This window comes from Cylas formicarius, unplaced genomic scaffold, assembly GCF_029955315.1.
Source record: "Cylas formicarius isolate icCylForm1 unplaced genomic scaffold, icCylForm1.1 PGA_scaffold_5__7_contigs__length_24384050, whole genome shotgun sequence".
NCBI classification, from domain to species: Eukaryota; Metazoa; Arthropoda; class Insecta; order Coleoptera; family Brentidae; genus Cylas; species Cylas formicarius.
The window spans coordinates 4,553,835-4,572,450 of NW_026844341.1; the positions used below are offsets into that span (position 1 = coordinate 4,553,835).

General features: G+C 39.2%; 1 protein-coding gene across 1 annotated transcript; it reads left to right on the top strand.

Moving 5' to 3' along the window:
- The first annotated feature begins 6,446 nt into the window (after positions 1-6,446).
- LOC132702359 (uncharacterized) lies at positions 6,447-9,793 on the top strand. Its single transcript, XM_060670942.1, has 7 exons — positions 6,447-6,607; positions 6,658-7,502; positions 7,926-8,246; positions 8,730-8,941; positions 9,019-9,185; positions 9,244-9,384; positions 9,442-9,793. The coding sequence occupies exons 1-7, from the start codon at positions 6,447-6,449 to the stop codon at positions 9,791-9,793; spliced, it is 2,199 nt and encodes a 732-aa protein (XP_060526925.1).
- Positions 9,794-18,616: the final 8,823 nt, after the last annotated feature.

An 18,616-nucleotide genomic window follows, 5' to 3' on the forward strand; every position in this document is an offset into this window, starting at 1 on the left:
CAGGATACTACAATACTCTACCTTTATTCGACCTATTGACTTCGTGAGCAACATTAATTTTTGTTGTCGTTAATTTCTTAGATTTATCTATATATATAAAAATCAATTGCCATCCGTTAGTCTCGCTAAAACTCGAGAACGGCAGACCGGATTTATCTTATCTTGGTCTTGAAATCTTCGTGGAGGTCTAGGGAAGGTTTAAAAGGTGAGAAAAATTATAATAGTTACCGTGAAAACCCTCTATAAATATTACGTTTTGTCACAAATTAAATTTCTGAATGCAAGAATAATTTTTGACACTAGAATTGACAACCCACTAATATGTCAATCTATCCTGTCGCACTTCAGAACACGTAAAAAAGTATTACTATATTGTCTTACTATATTTACTTATTTGTTTATTTAGATGCACTGTTCAACAGGATCAACCCAACTACAGGGACAGAAGTAAAAAATTATTTAAAAAAGCAAAAGGACAGCAAAGTGCTAATACAACGTAAAATAAAACAAAAATAATTATATGCTATAAAAAACATGTTTTAAAGTCACGTTGCACGAGTTGCACAGATCGCACATTCTGTGAGATATAAATCGAAATTTCGTCAATTATCGACCAATTTAGGTTTTTGATCCAAACCCATCCATATCAAGATTCTCAAAAAACAGTACATTTCGTCCGCGTTAGTCTCCTGCGTATATATTGGTTTGTTCGACAATAATATTTACAACCTCGTCATTCACAAAAAATCGAAAATAAGAGAATTCATTTTCAAATTTATTACTTCCTGTATCAGGCCTACATCTTCTTGAAAAGTAAAATTTCGAGTATTGCCAACCACTATTCCCCAATCATTAATCGTAAAATTATTGCTCTCGTCACCCGACTTTCATGTTTTATTTCAAACTGAGACGAAACGAATCATCTGAAAATTATTTACCAAAATATGAACCTATATGAGTAAAGTAAAGTAAAGTAAATACCTCTAATCATTTGTCGAGTTCGTTAAGGCAAAGTATCGTTCTCATCATAAAATAAATTTTCTATTTCTACTTCATATCGAGACTCTAACTAAAGAAAATCGTATAGGAAAATCGCGGGTTTTATAAGCACTTACTTTTCCTACCTGGGATGGCAGCACTACTTCCGCTACTGGAGCTTTCCAACTCATATTCATCTTCACTCATATTAGAAAGTTCCTCCCATAGTCTCTGCAATCGAGACTGTTCATTTTTGTACGATCCCATTTCTATGAATCACACCAAATCACCATACATACAACACAAGACACTTATAAACTGCACTGGACCACATTCAGAGTGAAAGCGTTGATTATTTACAAGTTCACAACGCGTCCAATAGACAAGAATAAGCCTGCTTAAACGTTTATTTAATTTATTATAATAGTTGCCGTGAAAACCCTCGATAAATATTAAGTTTTGTCACAAATCAAATTTCTGAATGCAAGAATAATATTTGACACTAGATTTGACAACCCACCAATATGCCAATCTATCCTGTCGCACTTCGGAACACGTAAAAAAGTATTACAATATTGTGTTACTATATTTATTTATTTATTTATTGAGATACACTATTCAACAGGACCAACCCAACTACAGAACAGGGACAGAAGTAAAAAATTATAAAAAAAAGCAAACGGACAGCAAAGTGCTAATACAACGTAAAATACAACAATGCCATTCCTTACAAAACTTGTTTTAAAGTCACTTACAAAAGAAGAAAATAAATATATCAAGCTGGAAACTTACCGAGTTGCACACATCGCACATTCTGTGTAAAGGAGAAAATTTTAAAATATTCGCACGGGGCGTAGTAAGGTAAAAGATTTGATCTACTCTTAAGGTAACTCTGGAAACACCAAAGTTCAATTTTGATAAGTGGCCCGGATTAACAAATCGATTATAAATCATTTTTTCATTACTCATTATCATGCCTGAAAGAAAAGTGTTTCAAGAATTTTTGTGGTATACATTCCAGCTTCCTTGAATGAACTTGGTAAAACGGACTCCATATAATAGCACCGTATTCTAATTTAGATCTCACAAATGCTTAGTACAGAGTCTTTCAAGTTTCTAAATCTGTTAAGTCTCGAGAGTTCCGTGCTATAAACCCGTACATTTTATTCGCGGCAGACACAGCAGAGTCAATATGTGGAATGAAAGAAAGTTTAGTGTCAAAAGTGACACCTAGATCAACATAGTAGCTGGACGCTGATGTATGATGTCATTGATTCGGTAATCATGTCTGATAATATTACTTTAAGTGAATACGTCATGACATTACATTTGATTGGATTTAACTGACAAGCTTAGTGTCAAAAGTGACACCTAGATCGACAAAAGTAACTGGACGCTGAAGTAGGATGTCATTAACTCGGTAATCATATCTGATAATATTACTTTAATTGAATACGTCATGACATTACATGTGATGGGATTTAACGGCAAGTATTATGCACACACCAGTTTTCAATGCGCATTACATTCAACATCTACACCTTCGACAATACCATTAATAAAAATATTAAGTTGAAGGGGGATGTTGGTTCATATTCTACAGACTTGAGTCCGCTAAATATAACAAACTGCCGCCGATCTATTAGATAAGATGAAAACCAATTGATTATAGGTGACGATAATCCGTAATCATTTAACTTAGAAATAAGTATCCCATGATCAAGTCTGTCAAACGCCTTCGAAAAACATCAGTTCCAGATCGCGAGTCTACATTTTCAGCTATAACTTGGGTGATATTAGTGACGGTAGACCGCTCTTTCATAAAACTATGTTGCTTTGATGTTATACTGTTTTTTAAATGATTGTATAATCTATTGAACAGGAGTGCTTCAAAAACCTTAGAAAAATTGCAAAGTATCGAAATGGGACTAAAATTACTTATATCTAAATTGTCACCTTTTTGTAAATGGGTTTAGCTCTTTAGCTCATTCAGTAGAACTGTAAGTGGTATAGCAAGGACACTCGCAGAGTCCTTTAAAGCAAAAGCCGGAATGCAATCAGGTCCCGACGTTTCTTATTTTTGTTTGCTTAAGAGCACATTCTTGAAAATATGTAAAATGAAGAACTTGCGGGAGAACTTTCTTTACTTTGGTGATCCTTTGTGATAGTGACATTCCAAGTAATTCAGGAAAATTCTGTTTTGTAAGTAACCAACATGATGTGATAAATAATAAAACTTCATGCTTCTTTCAAAAAATGCTTTTTTATTAAATTCGGATTGGTTTTGTTTGTTTTTAAGCCTTTGATTTAGCAATTGCGGTAGTACGAAGTCTGCCTGGAAAGCTAGTTTTTATATATAAAGGCGAGTTGTTAAATGGTCCCATTTTGACATATGTGAGTCAGGTCTATGGAACCAGAGCAAGAATTTTGTACAAATATGGCAGTCGAAAAAACAGTAAAGTTATCCTTTTGTAAGTTTGTTGCAGAATTTGCATTTACAGACTTTAAAAGCGTCTGCTTCAACAAATTGGTTCTATGTATAAAAATGGTCATTGTGGTCCCATAGAATTGGAACAATATCTGAAACATTTTTTTTGTTATATGATTATATACATAGTTATTCACGGCATACTGCCTGGAAGATTGTGACCAAAATACAAAATTTTCAAAAAACTTTGCTTCTAGGTTACTTTTTAAAATTACTAAGTAGGGGTTATAACAGAAATTTTAGATTCTTCGGGCAATATAAGTGTGTTTCAATTAGCTTTTTCTACCCTCATCTGTAAAATACCTAATTTCACACTGAGCTAGCGTGAGGAAAGTGTCTCTTTACCACGTCAGTTTCGTTTCCCACCGATCCGAGGCACTTGGGACATTTCCGGGATTTTACCGCATGGAGCAATCGGATATTTTCGGAGATATTTCCCACGCCTTGAATTTTAACGTTAGTTAATTCTGACGGCCATGTCAGTGAATGTATTCGTGTTGTTTTGCGAAAGTGTATCCAAAAACTAATGGTCGTAGAAAAAGTATAGTATGCAACACGTTCGGTAAACTTTTTAAATCACTCGTTTATTAAACACTCGCTCCGCTCTTGTCAAATAAACTCGTCAAATGCCGTTTACCGCACTTGTTGCATAATATGCTAGTTGCCATTAAATATATTCGTTTATAGTTGCGATAGGTCCTGCTATTGTTGTCTCTTTTGAACTGTGCACGTTAGAGAGAGAGAGAGAGAGATGTGTTTTTGGATTTTTCTTCCAACAAACTACTTAATGATCAGTTGTAAAAGTTAAACAACATAACGTTTTAAAATTGTTTTTATTCCTTTGTATATATAATGTAATACACCTCACTGTGTAACGTATACAGTTAAAAAGAGACAACAATAGCAGAAACGATGGGAACGATAAACGAATAGGTAAAATGGCAACTAGTAGATATTTTGTTTGAATGTTATAAAATTTGGTAATCCGTTAATCTGTTATTATTTTTCATTTGTTGGCCCATACACAAGAAGTGTTTAAATTATGCCAGCAAAATGTTAAATTCCAATTTAAAAAAAAAACTTATCTTAAACAGGGTGACCAAAAAGGTATAATTTGATTAATTTAAATGGAACATCATATTTCTGAACTTTCCAAGCAACTTACTTTTCAATTATCTATCGAATGATGTCAACGTATCCTAGAGGTAACGCTTTTTTCAGAATAGTGATATTAAGGATTTTGTCTCCATCTGGTGTTTTCAAAATAAAAGTTTTATTGTATTTTCTTGTTTATGGAATCAGACAATTTCAAATAATTTATTTTTGTCTCGTTCGAATTTAACGAACGAATTTAAGTAGTTATAACTTTTCTGCCTCTAGCTTATTTGTAAGTAGGGTAGAACTAGTAGAAACATTTCTGCTAGAAATGCTTTATTCTCGTTTGTACTGTGATTTTTTTTTTTAATCTTTAAACAAAGAAAAGGAAGTCACAAATATATTCGTTTTACCAATCTATAATAAGAGCACAATAACAACAATAAGAGCTCAAATACTGCAAATACGGAGTTACATACAACATAACGGCTCCAAACAACAATAACATCAATTTTGGAGACAAATGTGCCAAACAAAAGCAATTGAATATATCGAAATTGTTTCCGTTTATTGAGAGGAATGTTTTTATGAAGTTGAAAGACAAGTAGGGAAGTATTTCATAGTAATATTTTTTCGATGAAAATGGAAAAATTGATTTCGTAGAAGATTTAATATCTATACGAAGCTGAAAATAACGCGTCGTGTTTGATATCAATTAGGAAGATAAGTCAGTATTTCGTTTAACAGGAATCCGTTAATTAAAAAAGAATAATAATAGTAATTGCAAAAAAGCGTTTGACGCGATACCCCACGCCATACGCAAAAAATCAAAAATCCCGGACAATTTACTCTTTCGGGGGTACATTGACCGTAAATAAAAAAAAAATAGATAAAAACGAAAAAATTTGGTTTGCACCATCTTGTAAGCCATATTGGGAGTTACGATTTTCATCTATCACACACGCTGTTCGAGATATTCACCATTTTTTGGCTCAATAGGTTTTGAAAAAAAAATTGTTGGAAAAATTCATGCATCATGAAACGTGGCAGATTCTGGGCTATAACTTTTATTTCTTGCATTTTTTGGCTTATGTACAGGGTGTGTCGAGTATGGCCAAAACTATCTACATGACCTTAAAAATTGCCGTTTTGCCGATAAAATGTTATTAGTAAATGAAAAATAGTAAATGATGGGATAATTTGGTTTAAAGATTACGGTAAATTTTATCCCGAACTACAACTTTCGGATTTACAGTTTTCGTCCATTATACAGGGTGCGCGCGATTTATGAAAAAATATTATTTTTAAGTCGCAATTACTGGCAATTTTTTAAATTCTCTGGAAAAATTACAAAATTTTATTGTAAACAAAGGATTTTTGAAATTATAATACTCATTACATTTGTTATATTTTCTATAGATTTTAATTACTTAATAATTAGCAGCTTAATTATCTGCCAATCTCTATAGTAAAATTCATGTATAATTAAAATTATATTTATTATTCGAGTAAACTACCTGTAGTAACGGCGCTGTCACATTATTCAAAATTTAAATTCAAAAAACTCGTCTTTTTTTGTAAACAAATTAGTGTGACCCTAATTTAGGAACGACTCGAGGCGTGAAAACGGAAATACCGAATTTTGAAAAACCTTCTAGTACCTTTAAGTTGTTCACCCTATTTAATGCAAATTTACATTAAACTACTCTCGCGCATTTAGAAACATACTCTAGTCAAAATTAAGCAACTTCTTGGGTGTCCCACTTTATTTGCTGCTCAATTTATTTTTAAACCACGCACTTGCTGTACATGACACACCAGTGGAATAGTAGAATAGTTACCCAAGATAGAACACAATATCTGCCTAGGTACCCGAAACCCGGAAATGAAGACAAAGACCTCATTCAAGAAGGACGCGTTCAGGGACGCCATTCTTATGCTTCTCCCAGAGAAGGATCCAGACGTCAACTCCGTCACACGTGCCATCCACGCCTCCCAAAGTTTCGCAACAGGGTCTAATGCAAACAACCACAGGCGCAAAGAACCGTACTGGTGGAACGATGAGATAGCGCATAATAGAACGAAGTGCAACAAAGCCAGGAGAACTTAGCGAGAGCCAGGACAGGCCACGCAGAGCCACCGGCACTAACCAACCTGGAAACCGAGTACAAGAATGCAAAGAAAGGGTGCAGGACAGCTATTCTGAGGTCGAAGAAGCTTCACTGGAAGTCGCTGTGCGATCAGTTGGAGAATGACGTCTGGGGCCAAGGTTACAAATTAGTAACCAGACAACTTAAAGGCCCGATAGTACAATTTAACCTTAGCTCAGGAGAAAAGGACCTAGTCGTAGCTAAACTTTTCCCTAGGAAGGCGGACTGGTGGTGCAGAGACACCAAAAGGTACTCCCCGGAACCAATCACCATTAACGAAATACAGGAGGCCGCAAGGAAACTTAAAGCAGGTAAAGCTCCTGGCCCGGATAAAATCACTCCAGAGGAAGTTAAAGAGTCTCTGACCGCTGCTCCAGACACTATTCTTTGCCTCATGAACACTATTATTAGCTCGCAAACATTCCCGAGCAAATCGAAAAAAGCGAACGTGACGCTTATCTCCAAGGGCTCGGCCGACGAAGATAAAGTGTCGTACCGACCCATCTGTCTCCTGGACTCTCAAGGCAAGCTCTACGAGCACGTCATCAAGGCCAGGTTCGAGCACGAAATGGAAGAACGCGGGGCACTAACATACAACACACAATACGGCTTCAGAAAGGGGAGGTCAACAATTGATGCAGTCAAACGGGTGCTTAGTCTCGCCAACGACGGCCACAGAAAATGGGCAGCTGCAGTTATGATCGACGTCCCTTCTTCACGATCCCTTTCTCCACATAAGTACATATTTTTCGAAGTTAAAGGCCATACCCCAAAAAAGATGGAAATGCGACGTAAACTGTACCTGGACCAGGATAGATTACTCACTAATTTAAGAGAAAAACTCACCACTACATGCAAAACGATGCCACTGGATCCACTCTCACTGGAAGAAATGCTCAAAAAAGCAGTTAAAAAATCTAAGAAGGGGGGCGCAGCAATGTCAACGGTACCGTACTGGTGGAACCAGGATATTGCAAACAAAAGAAAGGAGTGCATAGCGAAAAGGAGAGTCTACACCAGGGCAGCAAAACATAGGAGCACAAGAGAGGTAAATGGCGTACTCACGGAAATGTGGCAAGTATACAAAGAGGTGAGGAACGGACTGAGGAAAATGATCTCCAAAGAAAAGAAGAAAAGGTGGCGACTACTACTGGAAGAGCTAAACGATGACATCTGGGGAGAAGGGTATAAGATAATTAAGAAAAACTTCACAGAGGCTGGTCCTCCATTTACACTTCCCGACTCTGGGATGAAGCAGATAGTGGAAACACTTTTTCCAGACAGGAGCGAGAATCTGCTGACCCCCATATACACAAGCGAGATACCGCTCTTCCGCACGCAAGAAATAGCCACAGCAGCAGCCAAGTTAAAAGTGAGGAAAGCGTCCGGCCCAGACGGTATTCCACCAGAGGTAATCAAGAGACTGGCAAAAGACGAGCCGACAATACTGCGGGATCTTTATAATAACTCATTGACAAGACAGGAATTCCCCACTTCATGGAAACTAATAAAAGTGGTATTGATCCACAAAAGTGGTAAACCTTTTGAGGGCGCAAATTCGTATAGACCCTTGTGCCTGGTAAACTCAATCGCGAAACTGTACGAACACCTTATAAAGGACAGACTGGAAAAAGAACTGGCAAAAAATTTACGAATATCGGCAAAACAGTATGGATTTAAAAAAGGCATGTCCACCCTAGACGCAATAAACGCGGTGATGATCCTGGAAGAGGGAGTAAAATTCCGAGGCAAAGGCGAAAGATGGTGTATGCTAATCACTATTGATGTGAAAAACGCTTTTAATTCGGCATCGTGGGCGATACTCCTTAAAAAACTAAGAAGAAATAGGTTGCCACAATACCTAATCGACTTGGTTAGAGACTACTTAGACGATAGAGTCATACTGTTTGGAAAACAGAAGAAAAAAGTATCCGCAGGAATCCCCCAAGGATCTGTACTGGGCCCGTTACTATGGAATGTATACTATGACGATATATTAAGATTGGAGTTTGGCCCAGGGACCAGCGTCGTAGGCTATGCTGACGATGTAGCCATAGTAGTACAAGGTGAAAACAAACAAAAATTGACTCTAAATGCAAACCATGCGCTCCAGCAGGTCGTAAAGTGGCTCCAGGCAAATAACCTGGAACTAGCTGTGGAAAAGACGGAGGGGGTCATTTTGAGTGGACGCAGGAATCGACAGGATATCCAGATTAATGTAAATGACCAAGTAATCAAGCCAGCTAAGGCTATAAAATATTTAGGCGTCCTGATTGGTGAAAACATCTCTTTCGGGGAGCATGTTAGAGTGGTCTCGCAAAAGGCAACCAAGAAGTTAGCGTCAGTCGCAAGACTAATGCCAAACTACAAAGGTCCAAATACGGAAAAGAGGGGGATATTGTATGGAGTTGTGCAGTCCACAATTGTGTATGCCGCACCTATATGGAGTCCTGTAATGAAGATAAAGACATACCGTAAAATACTGGAAAGCGTACAAAGAAAAGCACTCCTAAGGGTGGCGTGCGGCTACAGAACGGTCTCCAGCGCAGCAGTCCAGGTTATAACGGGTTTCCCCCCTGTGGATTTAATAGTGGAGGAGAGGAGATACGCTGCCCAAGAAGGCAGTGGCCCAGGTGCAAAACAAAGGGCGAAGGAGCGGACGAACCAAGAATGGTAAAGCAGATGGGAAGCATCCACCGTGGGGAGATGGACCAGAGCACTGATCCCAAGCATAGACAAATGGAGGAGGTGCAGGCACCGGCAGTTGGACTACCATTTTACACAAGTACTCACCGGACATGGCCACTTCAAGGTCTACACAAATAGACTAGGCAAAACCGACACTAAATGTTTTTACTGCGATAGAGAGGACAGTGCGGAGCACACGCTGATCAGCTGCCTACGCTGGACCACGCAGAGGCTGCGGATATGCGAAACCCTCGGGGGAGAGCCAGAAGCTCTGACTCCGGCGAGCGTGGTGGAAGGCATGCTGGACACGGCCGAAAAGTGGGGAGCAATACAGAAATGCATTATTGATATCATGAAGTCGAAGAGTGTCGAACTTGCGGGAGGAGACGGATGAAACATAGGGGTGACAACCGGGCTAGTGAAGCATGTCCGCTAGGACGATTCCACTATCCTGGGGTACGAAAACGAGGGGGAAGGGTTTTAGTCGGTCGGTGATCTATCGACAAGGACACCACCCCGACACTACCTCAACCGCCAGAACACCAGGCGAGGTGTCTGTATGCAGATTTCCTAATCCCCTCGGGAAAAAAAAAAGTTATGATCGACGTCAAGAACGCCTTCAACGTGGCTACCTGGAGTAAAATAATCGACAGACTGCAGGGGTTGGGCGTTAGCCCCTACCTCATCAAGATTATTGAAAACTACTTCAATGAGAGGGTTGTTTGCTCCAGCCTCCGCAACCGAAATATGTCGCAGGGTTTGGTACTCTGTCCCACACTGTGGAACGTCCTGTACGATGGGGTGCTAAGATTGCCACTGCCAGAAAACGGTCACAGCGTGGCTTATGCCGATGACTTGGTGCTGGTGACAAACAGCGAAGACGAGCACAGCCTGATGCGCAGAACAAACAGTGCAATTAATACAATAACGGAGTGGATGAGACAAAACCAATTGGAAATCGCCCCTCATAAAACAGAATCCGTATTGCTTAGAAGTCCCTGAATAAGGAAAGATAGGGAACAAGTCGGGTTCAACATGGAACACGTGGACATAAGCCCGTGAAAAATTCGTAAAATACTTGGGGATTTGGCTGGACGATAGGCAATTCTTCTCGGAACACATCCGACAGACGGTGAAGAAGGCCGAAGGTATGGTGACCGCTCTGACTAAAATAATGCCGAACGTCAGCGGTCTCGGAAGCCAGGGAAGATATCTGGTGAACGGAGTCGTACAGTCTATAGTCACGTATGGAGCCCCTATATGGTCGGGAGTCATGCGCGCCGACAAGTACAGGAAAATGGTAACCTCGCTGCAGAGACGAATGCTGCTGCGAGTGACTAGCGCCTATAGGACTACTTCTACGGAGGCACTATATGAGATCTCGGGGGTAGTCCCAATAGACCTGTTGATCAAGGAGCGCAAGAGGGCGTTCGACCGCGGAAGCTCCTCACGCACGGAGAGAGAGCAGACAATCCAAGAGTGGCAGACCCGATGGGATGAAACCACATCTGTAGCTTCGTGGACCAAAATCCTTATCACACGCTTAAGTTCCTGGATTTCATGCGATTTTAGAAGAATATACTATTTTATCACCCAATTTCTATCCGGGCATGGATCTTTCAGAGCCTATACATACAGAATTGGCAAAACACCAGATGATCTCTGCATCTACTGCGGAAAGAGGGACACCGCGGAGCACACACTCTTGGAGTGCCCTAGCTTCGGTATCGCTCGAAGAAGGCTGGAGGCGCAAATCGGCGTTCAACCAACCGCACTGAACATTGTAGACATTATGATGGAGAGTGAAAACCATTGGCGCGACATGCATGTACTTATTAGGGAGGTGATACAAACAAAAGGAGCAGAAGAACGCAGTCAGCTAGCCCTAGAATAGTTCCCAGCTGCCAACCCCATCAAGACGCATGCCAGATTCGGTGATACCGTGATGGAGACAAGGGCACATAGGAGGTGGTTTTTAGTGGGTATTACCGGAATCCCGGTCGAGTCCCACACTACCCATTGGGCGTACGTAAAAGTATTTTCCCCTTCAGAAAAAAAAAAGGTACCCGAAATCCAACCTCGGAAAAGGACTGATTTAAATGAGACGGACCATGAGAGAAAAAGGATGACAAATTAGAGACGAAAGAACTGTATGCTACGCTGTGCTACCTGGAATATAAAGCGCTAAAAAGTAAAGAACAAGAAACTATATCCGAATTAAAAGATAATAGCAATGATATCTGTGATCTACAAGAGACTAAAAAAAAGAGAAAGGAGCTATTGCTGGTCAAATTCATAGTAGGGTATAGTGGAGTAAATAAAGAGGAACGTGCAAATGAAGGAGTAGCCATAGCAATTTAAAAAAAAATACATCTACAACATCGGCGAATCTCAGTATATCTCATCACGAATATTAGCAACTAAGTTAGAAACAAAAAATAAACAGCTAAACATTTTATCTACCGGGTGACACAAGAATGTGGGATATGTAGTCAATGGTTACACTTCCGGTTTGAACGGAACCGACAGTAACTTTACACATTTAATGTCACGGTAAGTAGATCATTCAACGAGTCTTTAATTTCATTTCTTAGGAATGGTAAATATCGTGTTAATCAGTTAAGGCATCATTAAAAGGAACAAGTCCCATAATTCGCCTTCCTATCACTCCTGCCCAAACATTGACTCCGAGCCGTTCGTGAAACTGCCCGGGACGAATAATTCTTTGATTATTTAAAGACCAGTATCTGTTGTTCTGTCGGTTAAACTTAACATTATTTGAGAATCGTGACTCATCAGTGAACAAAATTATTATTCTCGTCATGCTTATTGAAGTTGACTATTGTTTTCCATGTTAATCCAAATCGATAACACGACAAAATCGATAATCAGATAAAAATGTACAAACTGTCAGAATTTTCAATCATGCTGACTCGATAATGAAGAGAAGCAAGTAATATTTTGTTTTTATAAAAATGTATTTACTTATCTGGTTATTACGGGTTTTGAAAATTTTGGTGTCGAAATGTTACAAAAAGTTCCGGTTTTTAAAAGTTTTTATTCCTACTGGGGTGCTATTTTAAAAAACTAGGTTGCCATTAGACAGTATAAGATTAAGATTAACAGTTGGGAGAGCTAGCAGTCAGCCTGTCCGTCACTGCGACCCAGAGGATCTATTGCGACTCTCTCCATAGCTATTGAGCTTTATCCAGGTTCGTCTCTCTAACCAGACTCCACAACTTCGATAATAGCTCCTTCGTATAGCTCTCTGCCTCTGGTTTGGTATCGCCCAGCAGATGGAAACGCACTTTCGGTAGGTCTTCGCAGTGGCACAGTACGTGAGCGGCTGTTTCCTCCTCTTCCTGACAGAATCTACATTCTGTGTTTTCTTCCACTTCCATCAGGCGTAGATGTCTCCTAAACCTGCAGTGGCCCGTCAGCAGACCTACCATTATTCTTGCGGCTTTCCTATTGCGGCTTAGTAGGTCCGCTGTAAAATTGACCGATTGGCCCCTTAGGAATTCCTTGACCTGTCTTTGTCCCGGCATGTCCCTCCACCATCGTCGGGATTTTCGGTCCATCCAATCCCTGATGGCTGTTTTTGCAACGGGTTTGGCCACCCCATAAAAAGGTTCTGCTACCTTTATGCTCTCCGTGCCCCGGTACCCATGATAGAGTAACTTTGTTCTGATTTGCTATCTCATTTAATGCCTTATGGCAGCCCAGAACTAAATAGGATGTTATTTTATTAGATTGCAGGGCCTTTATAGCCCTTGACTATCGGTGTAAATTGCAATTGATTTGTTACGGATCTTCCTCGCTTTTATTTCTCTTGCACAGTATTCTAGTGCAGTGATATCTGCTTGAATACTGTTGCTAGCTTACCCATTGGAATAGAGATTTTCCTTTTCGTCCTGGGTTCATATATTCCGGCTCCTACTCCTTCTTGAGTTTTTGAGTCATCAGCATACCAGGTTTTTTCTGCCTTGATTGGTGGCCCGTTTTCAGTAATCTATATACTACGCAGTAATCTATATACTTGCAGTAATCTATATACTACGGATCTTGCTTCCCCTTGTATATAGATCTGTATTGGTGGGCTGTTCAGTAGGACTTCCAGCGCTGCAGTGGGCGTTGTCCTCATGGCCCCCGAAGCGCACAGACTCGCTAGTCTTTGCAAGCTACTCAGTCGCCTTATCGCCTCCCCCTGCATGGTTCTTGTCCACCCACCCACCAGACAGTCGCCCCATACGCTAACATTGGTCTCACTACTGCTACATACAACCACAGTATCATTTTTGGGTTTAAGCCCCAGTTCTTTCCACACATCCTTCTGCATCTACCTAGTGCAATTGTTGCCTTAAGCGTGATCTTTTGAATGTGCGCTCTACAGATAAGTTTTTGGTCAAATATGACTCCCAAATATTTTACCTCCCTGGAGAACTGTAGCCTTGTTCCATCTACCACCGGCGGTTTCAGTAATGTGAGGATTCTCCTATTGGTAAATGGAACGACTATCGTTTTCTTCGGGTTAACTGTTAGCCGCTCGTTTTGACACCAGTTTTCCACGATTTTAATAGCCTCCTGACTGCTCTCTGACAGGGTGTTGGTAAATTTTCCGCGTACCACAATCACTACGTCGTCTGCATATCCTACGCAGTAGAAGCCTTTTGCAGAGAGTTTTTGCAGTAGGTCGTCCACCAATATGGCCCATAGCAGAGGAGAGAGTATTCCTCCTTGTGGACAGCCCCTCCCCACTGCTGCCTTTATGGTGGTCTGTCCTTGTGTGCATATTATGGTCCGGTTCCTTAGACTCTTTTTTACCCATTTGCACAGCGTTTTTGGAGCTCTTCTCCTTTCCAAGGCTTTTGTGATCGAGTTTGTTGAGGCGTGGTTGAACACCCCTTCTATGTCTAGAAAGGTTGCCACAGCTATCTCCTTGTCTTCCAGTGTCTTGGAGAGCAGCCTATTTAGCTCATCCAGAGCTAGATCCGTTGATTTTCCCGGTTGGTAAGCGTATTGCCGCTCGCTTAGCGGGAAATTATACAAGTAAAGAAAAGTTTCATTTACAATTTTTCCCATGAACAGGTGACACGGTAAATAGTATTTATGATGACTACAGCCTCGTAGATACAATTTTCAATAATTAACCAAAAATTTTAAAAAACAGAAAAAAAAAGAGGAAAACCATCCTATCCTATGTAGAGATTATCTCCTGAATCCAAAAATGCAAAAAAGCTGTGTCATTTAAAATTGCAAAGTTACTATCGTTTCCATTCAAACCGGAAGAGCCATTGGCTACATGTTGTCAAAAAATGGATATTCAGCCTACATTAACCCTTCCAAATTTCAAATCGCTATCTCAAGCGATTTAAGAGTTATAGAGTGGGAACACTTTCTTGTGTCGCCCGGTATCTATGTACCAGAATATAAAAAAAAACACAGCAAGAACGAGAAGACTTCTATAAACAACTCCAAAATACCATAGTTTCTCTATCAAAGAATGATTCGTCAATATTGGTAATGACGTAATTCCTGGATTTAATAAACCACTTAATGAAAACATATTGAATGAAAATGGAGAGCTAATGGTGGATTTCTGTTCACTTAATAATTTAAGAATCATTAACTAATAGAAGCATACACCCGCTGCAAGTGTTAAAGAGCACTAAACTCACTCTGCTATCGCTGGAAGTGGCCATAGCCTTTTGATGGGAAAAATAAGAGTTGTAAATCTGATAAAAACAAAAAAAACAGCAGCTACACAAACACCAAAAATTAATATTGATTCATAATGGGATCCAACTGTGAATAACTTTTACCAAACCCATTTAAACAACAAAGTTGATAAGAGTCTCATCGAAGAACAAAACAGTATTAATATTAATTGGAAAAATTAAAAAACAACAACAAAGCAGCAAAGGATGCTTTGGAACTCGAAAAATAACACAACATAAAGACAAACCGAATAAGGCGTCATACTTTACCAAAGAAATTAAAGAACAGTTCAAAAAGAAGAAGCAAGCATACCTAGAATACAGGACGGCACAATCCACAAAAGCATACTAAAAATATAAAAAATACGTAAAAAACACACATTGGAAAACTTTCTCAAAAAGAATGGAAAGTGATTAATATGGACTGCAAAACAGATATAGAGGCCAACCAGAAATCATAGGGAATAAACCAGTTAGCACAAGTCTTTTACGAAAAGAAACCTAGATAGAATATTTAAAAAAGCTTTACCGCAAAGAACATGATAAAAACGAAGAAGCCATAAGTACACCCAGCATCGTTACTAACGATGACATAATTATAGAATTACGGGATGTAGAAATTGCACTTCAAAAATTAAAAAACAACAATAGTCCTGGTAAAGATGATATAACCAGTGAACTACTTAAATACGGTGGAATATAACTAACTTATAAACTTACCACTTACCAGACGAGTGGCGTGCTAGTACAACAGCTTTACTTTTCACAAAAGGACACAAAAAAAATTCCATCAAACTACCGGGGGATAAATCTACTCAACACGACACTCAAATTAACAACTAAAATTATCAAGAATAAAATCAATTCCCTTATTTCATTGGCAGAGGAAGAACAAAGGTTCAGATCTGGAAGATCTTGTACAGACGCTGTATTTATCCTAATGCAAATAACGGAAAAATCCATCGAATATAACACACCAGCATATATGTTTCATCGGTCTAGAAAAAGCGTTCGATTGAATTCAACTAGATGATGAACTTCTTTGCTTCAGATAAATAACATACGATATAATAATAATAATAATAATAATAATAATAATAATACTAATAATAATTGTTAAGGATTGAATAACATTTTTCGGTAACTTCATAATTTTTTTGTTTTGGGTTAACTTTTTATTTTCGCGCTGTGTATACAACACCCCCACCATACCCAACCTTGGTTAAGCCGCGCGAAAAGACAGACTTGCGTGAGCGTCCGTAGTGCGAACCACGAAAAAACAAGCTCTCTTTTGTGACCGGTTCGCGAGAACCCCGCGCTGTGTTGTGGTCCTTACCACCCCCAACCCTCCAGAAAATACCCCTAAGAAGACCCGGCCGGGCAGACTACGACGCGGGAAACCATCAAGGTGGGTGATTAACCGTTTCGGGTGTTGTATGTCCTACCGTTTTCTTGCCGCTCTTTCTCGTTTAAATTTTGAGGGTGATTTACAACCACCTTCTCCCAACCCTTTACAATAATAATCACTTTATTTCCAACAGGTAACATGACATAATTACAGAAAATATTAAATATAAACGGTCCAACATATATACCAGGGGACGTAAAAACGAATCTTAAATCTACTAATCTTATAACTAAAAAAAAAGGAGGAAAGGAGAAAGAAATGTATAAGACTAATCAGTACTGATAACCCGAAGCCCATCGAAGTTGCCGAAGCATCGCCTGGAGACCATAATATAAATCGCAGTGCTATCATAGTTTGTTAAAGGTAAACACATATTCTAAATAGGGTTTTGAAAATGGATATTGGAGCTGGGTAATTGGAGTAAGAAAGTTGATTGATGTGTCCCTTCCAGTCACGGCACATGAAAACTTAATTGTTCCAGAAGAAACAGACAATCAATCGACTGCGTAATAAACTAACTTATAGAGAAATAAAACAGATTACAAATCTCTGCTCAAGCACAGAGGCAGTACAGCGAACCTTCTGAGCAGAAGATCATTATGATCAGCTCCCCTGTCAGGATAAGAACTGTCCTGCCTCAACATTATTTACTTCAGTAACCTTCTCTGCACACTCTCAATGGACTGAGTTTAGCAATTATATATTCGTGACCATACTACCGAGCCATAACGTCTGGTCAAATAAAATCCCCAGATCCTTTACAGTGGCAAGTCTAGTCAGGATATTACCATCCATATTGTAATTAAAGACTATAGAAGTTTTTGTGCGGTGGTAAAAAACCACATTACACTTGCTGATGTTAAGGTGCAATATATTTGTAATACACAACTGATATTGATGGATTGATTGATGTTGATGTTGTCCTGGAGAGACATGCAGTCTGTGCCAGTTTCAATACATTCATATAGTTCTACGTCATCCGCATAGAGAAGCTTATCGCAGAGGATCAAGGATATGAGATCGTGAATAAATACATTGAACAGAAGTGGTTCAAGATTGGAACCTTGAGGCACACCAGAAGTTGGAACAAAACTCATCTAAATCCCTCAATCTCAACGGACTGACGACAGTTCACCAGAACTGTAGTCAGCGAATCGGAGGAACCAAATTTTTCAAGCAATAAGTGATGATCTATCTGGTCAAACGCTTTGTGGAAGTCAGTGTATATAAAGTCAACTTGACCTTGCTTGTTCAGGGATTCACAGACATATGAAGACAGGGAGCATAAGTTGGTGATATATGATCTTTTAGCATAAGAACCATGTTGTTGCGTAGATAGTTTATTTCTAATTTGAGCAAAAATAAATTTATTTAATATAATCTCGAATATTTTAGAAAAATTGCACCAGACTGAAATAGGTCGGTAGTGTTCAAATTCAGAAGGATCACCTTTTCTGAGACTAGGATAAATTTTGACAATTTTTCAAGGTTCTGGATAAACACCCTTTTCAAGTTTCAGGTTAAAAATGTGACCTAAAGGAGCACACGATAAAACTTAATGTGCCATCAGGACCGGCTGTAATTTTGTTTTTGAGTGCTTTGCTTGCTGATAAGACATCCTGGATGGCAATCTTAGGTATATTGACTATCTGGCCGAGATATGGTGTAAACGCTACCAAAGTACTTTGCAAAAGCTGCAACAACCATATTAGGCCCTTGGCATGGCTGATTAGAATATGACACCATGGCTGGGATCCGCGAATCTGCGTTCTTACTCTGAATAAATGACCAGAAATTGGTAGGACTATCATATATACTTAACTCAGCATGGCGAACAAAATCACTATACGCAATGCGTGACTGCAACTTAATTGACATGCGCAGCGCGGTATATCTGCCAAAATAATAAGAAGATTTGTGTTGCCTGAAATTGCGGAAAGCTCTCTCCTTCTCAAATATATTTGCGATAATTTCTTCAGTAAACCATGATGGAAATCGCCTTCGTCTCGTTGTTTTAGTGGGCGTGCAAATGGCAAAAATATTATTTAGCATGTCATAAAAAAGGGTTGCATGCTGCATCAGCTCATACATA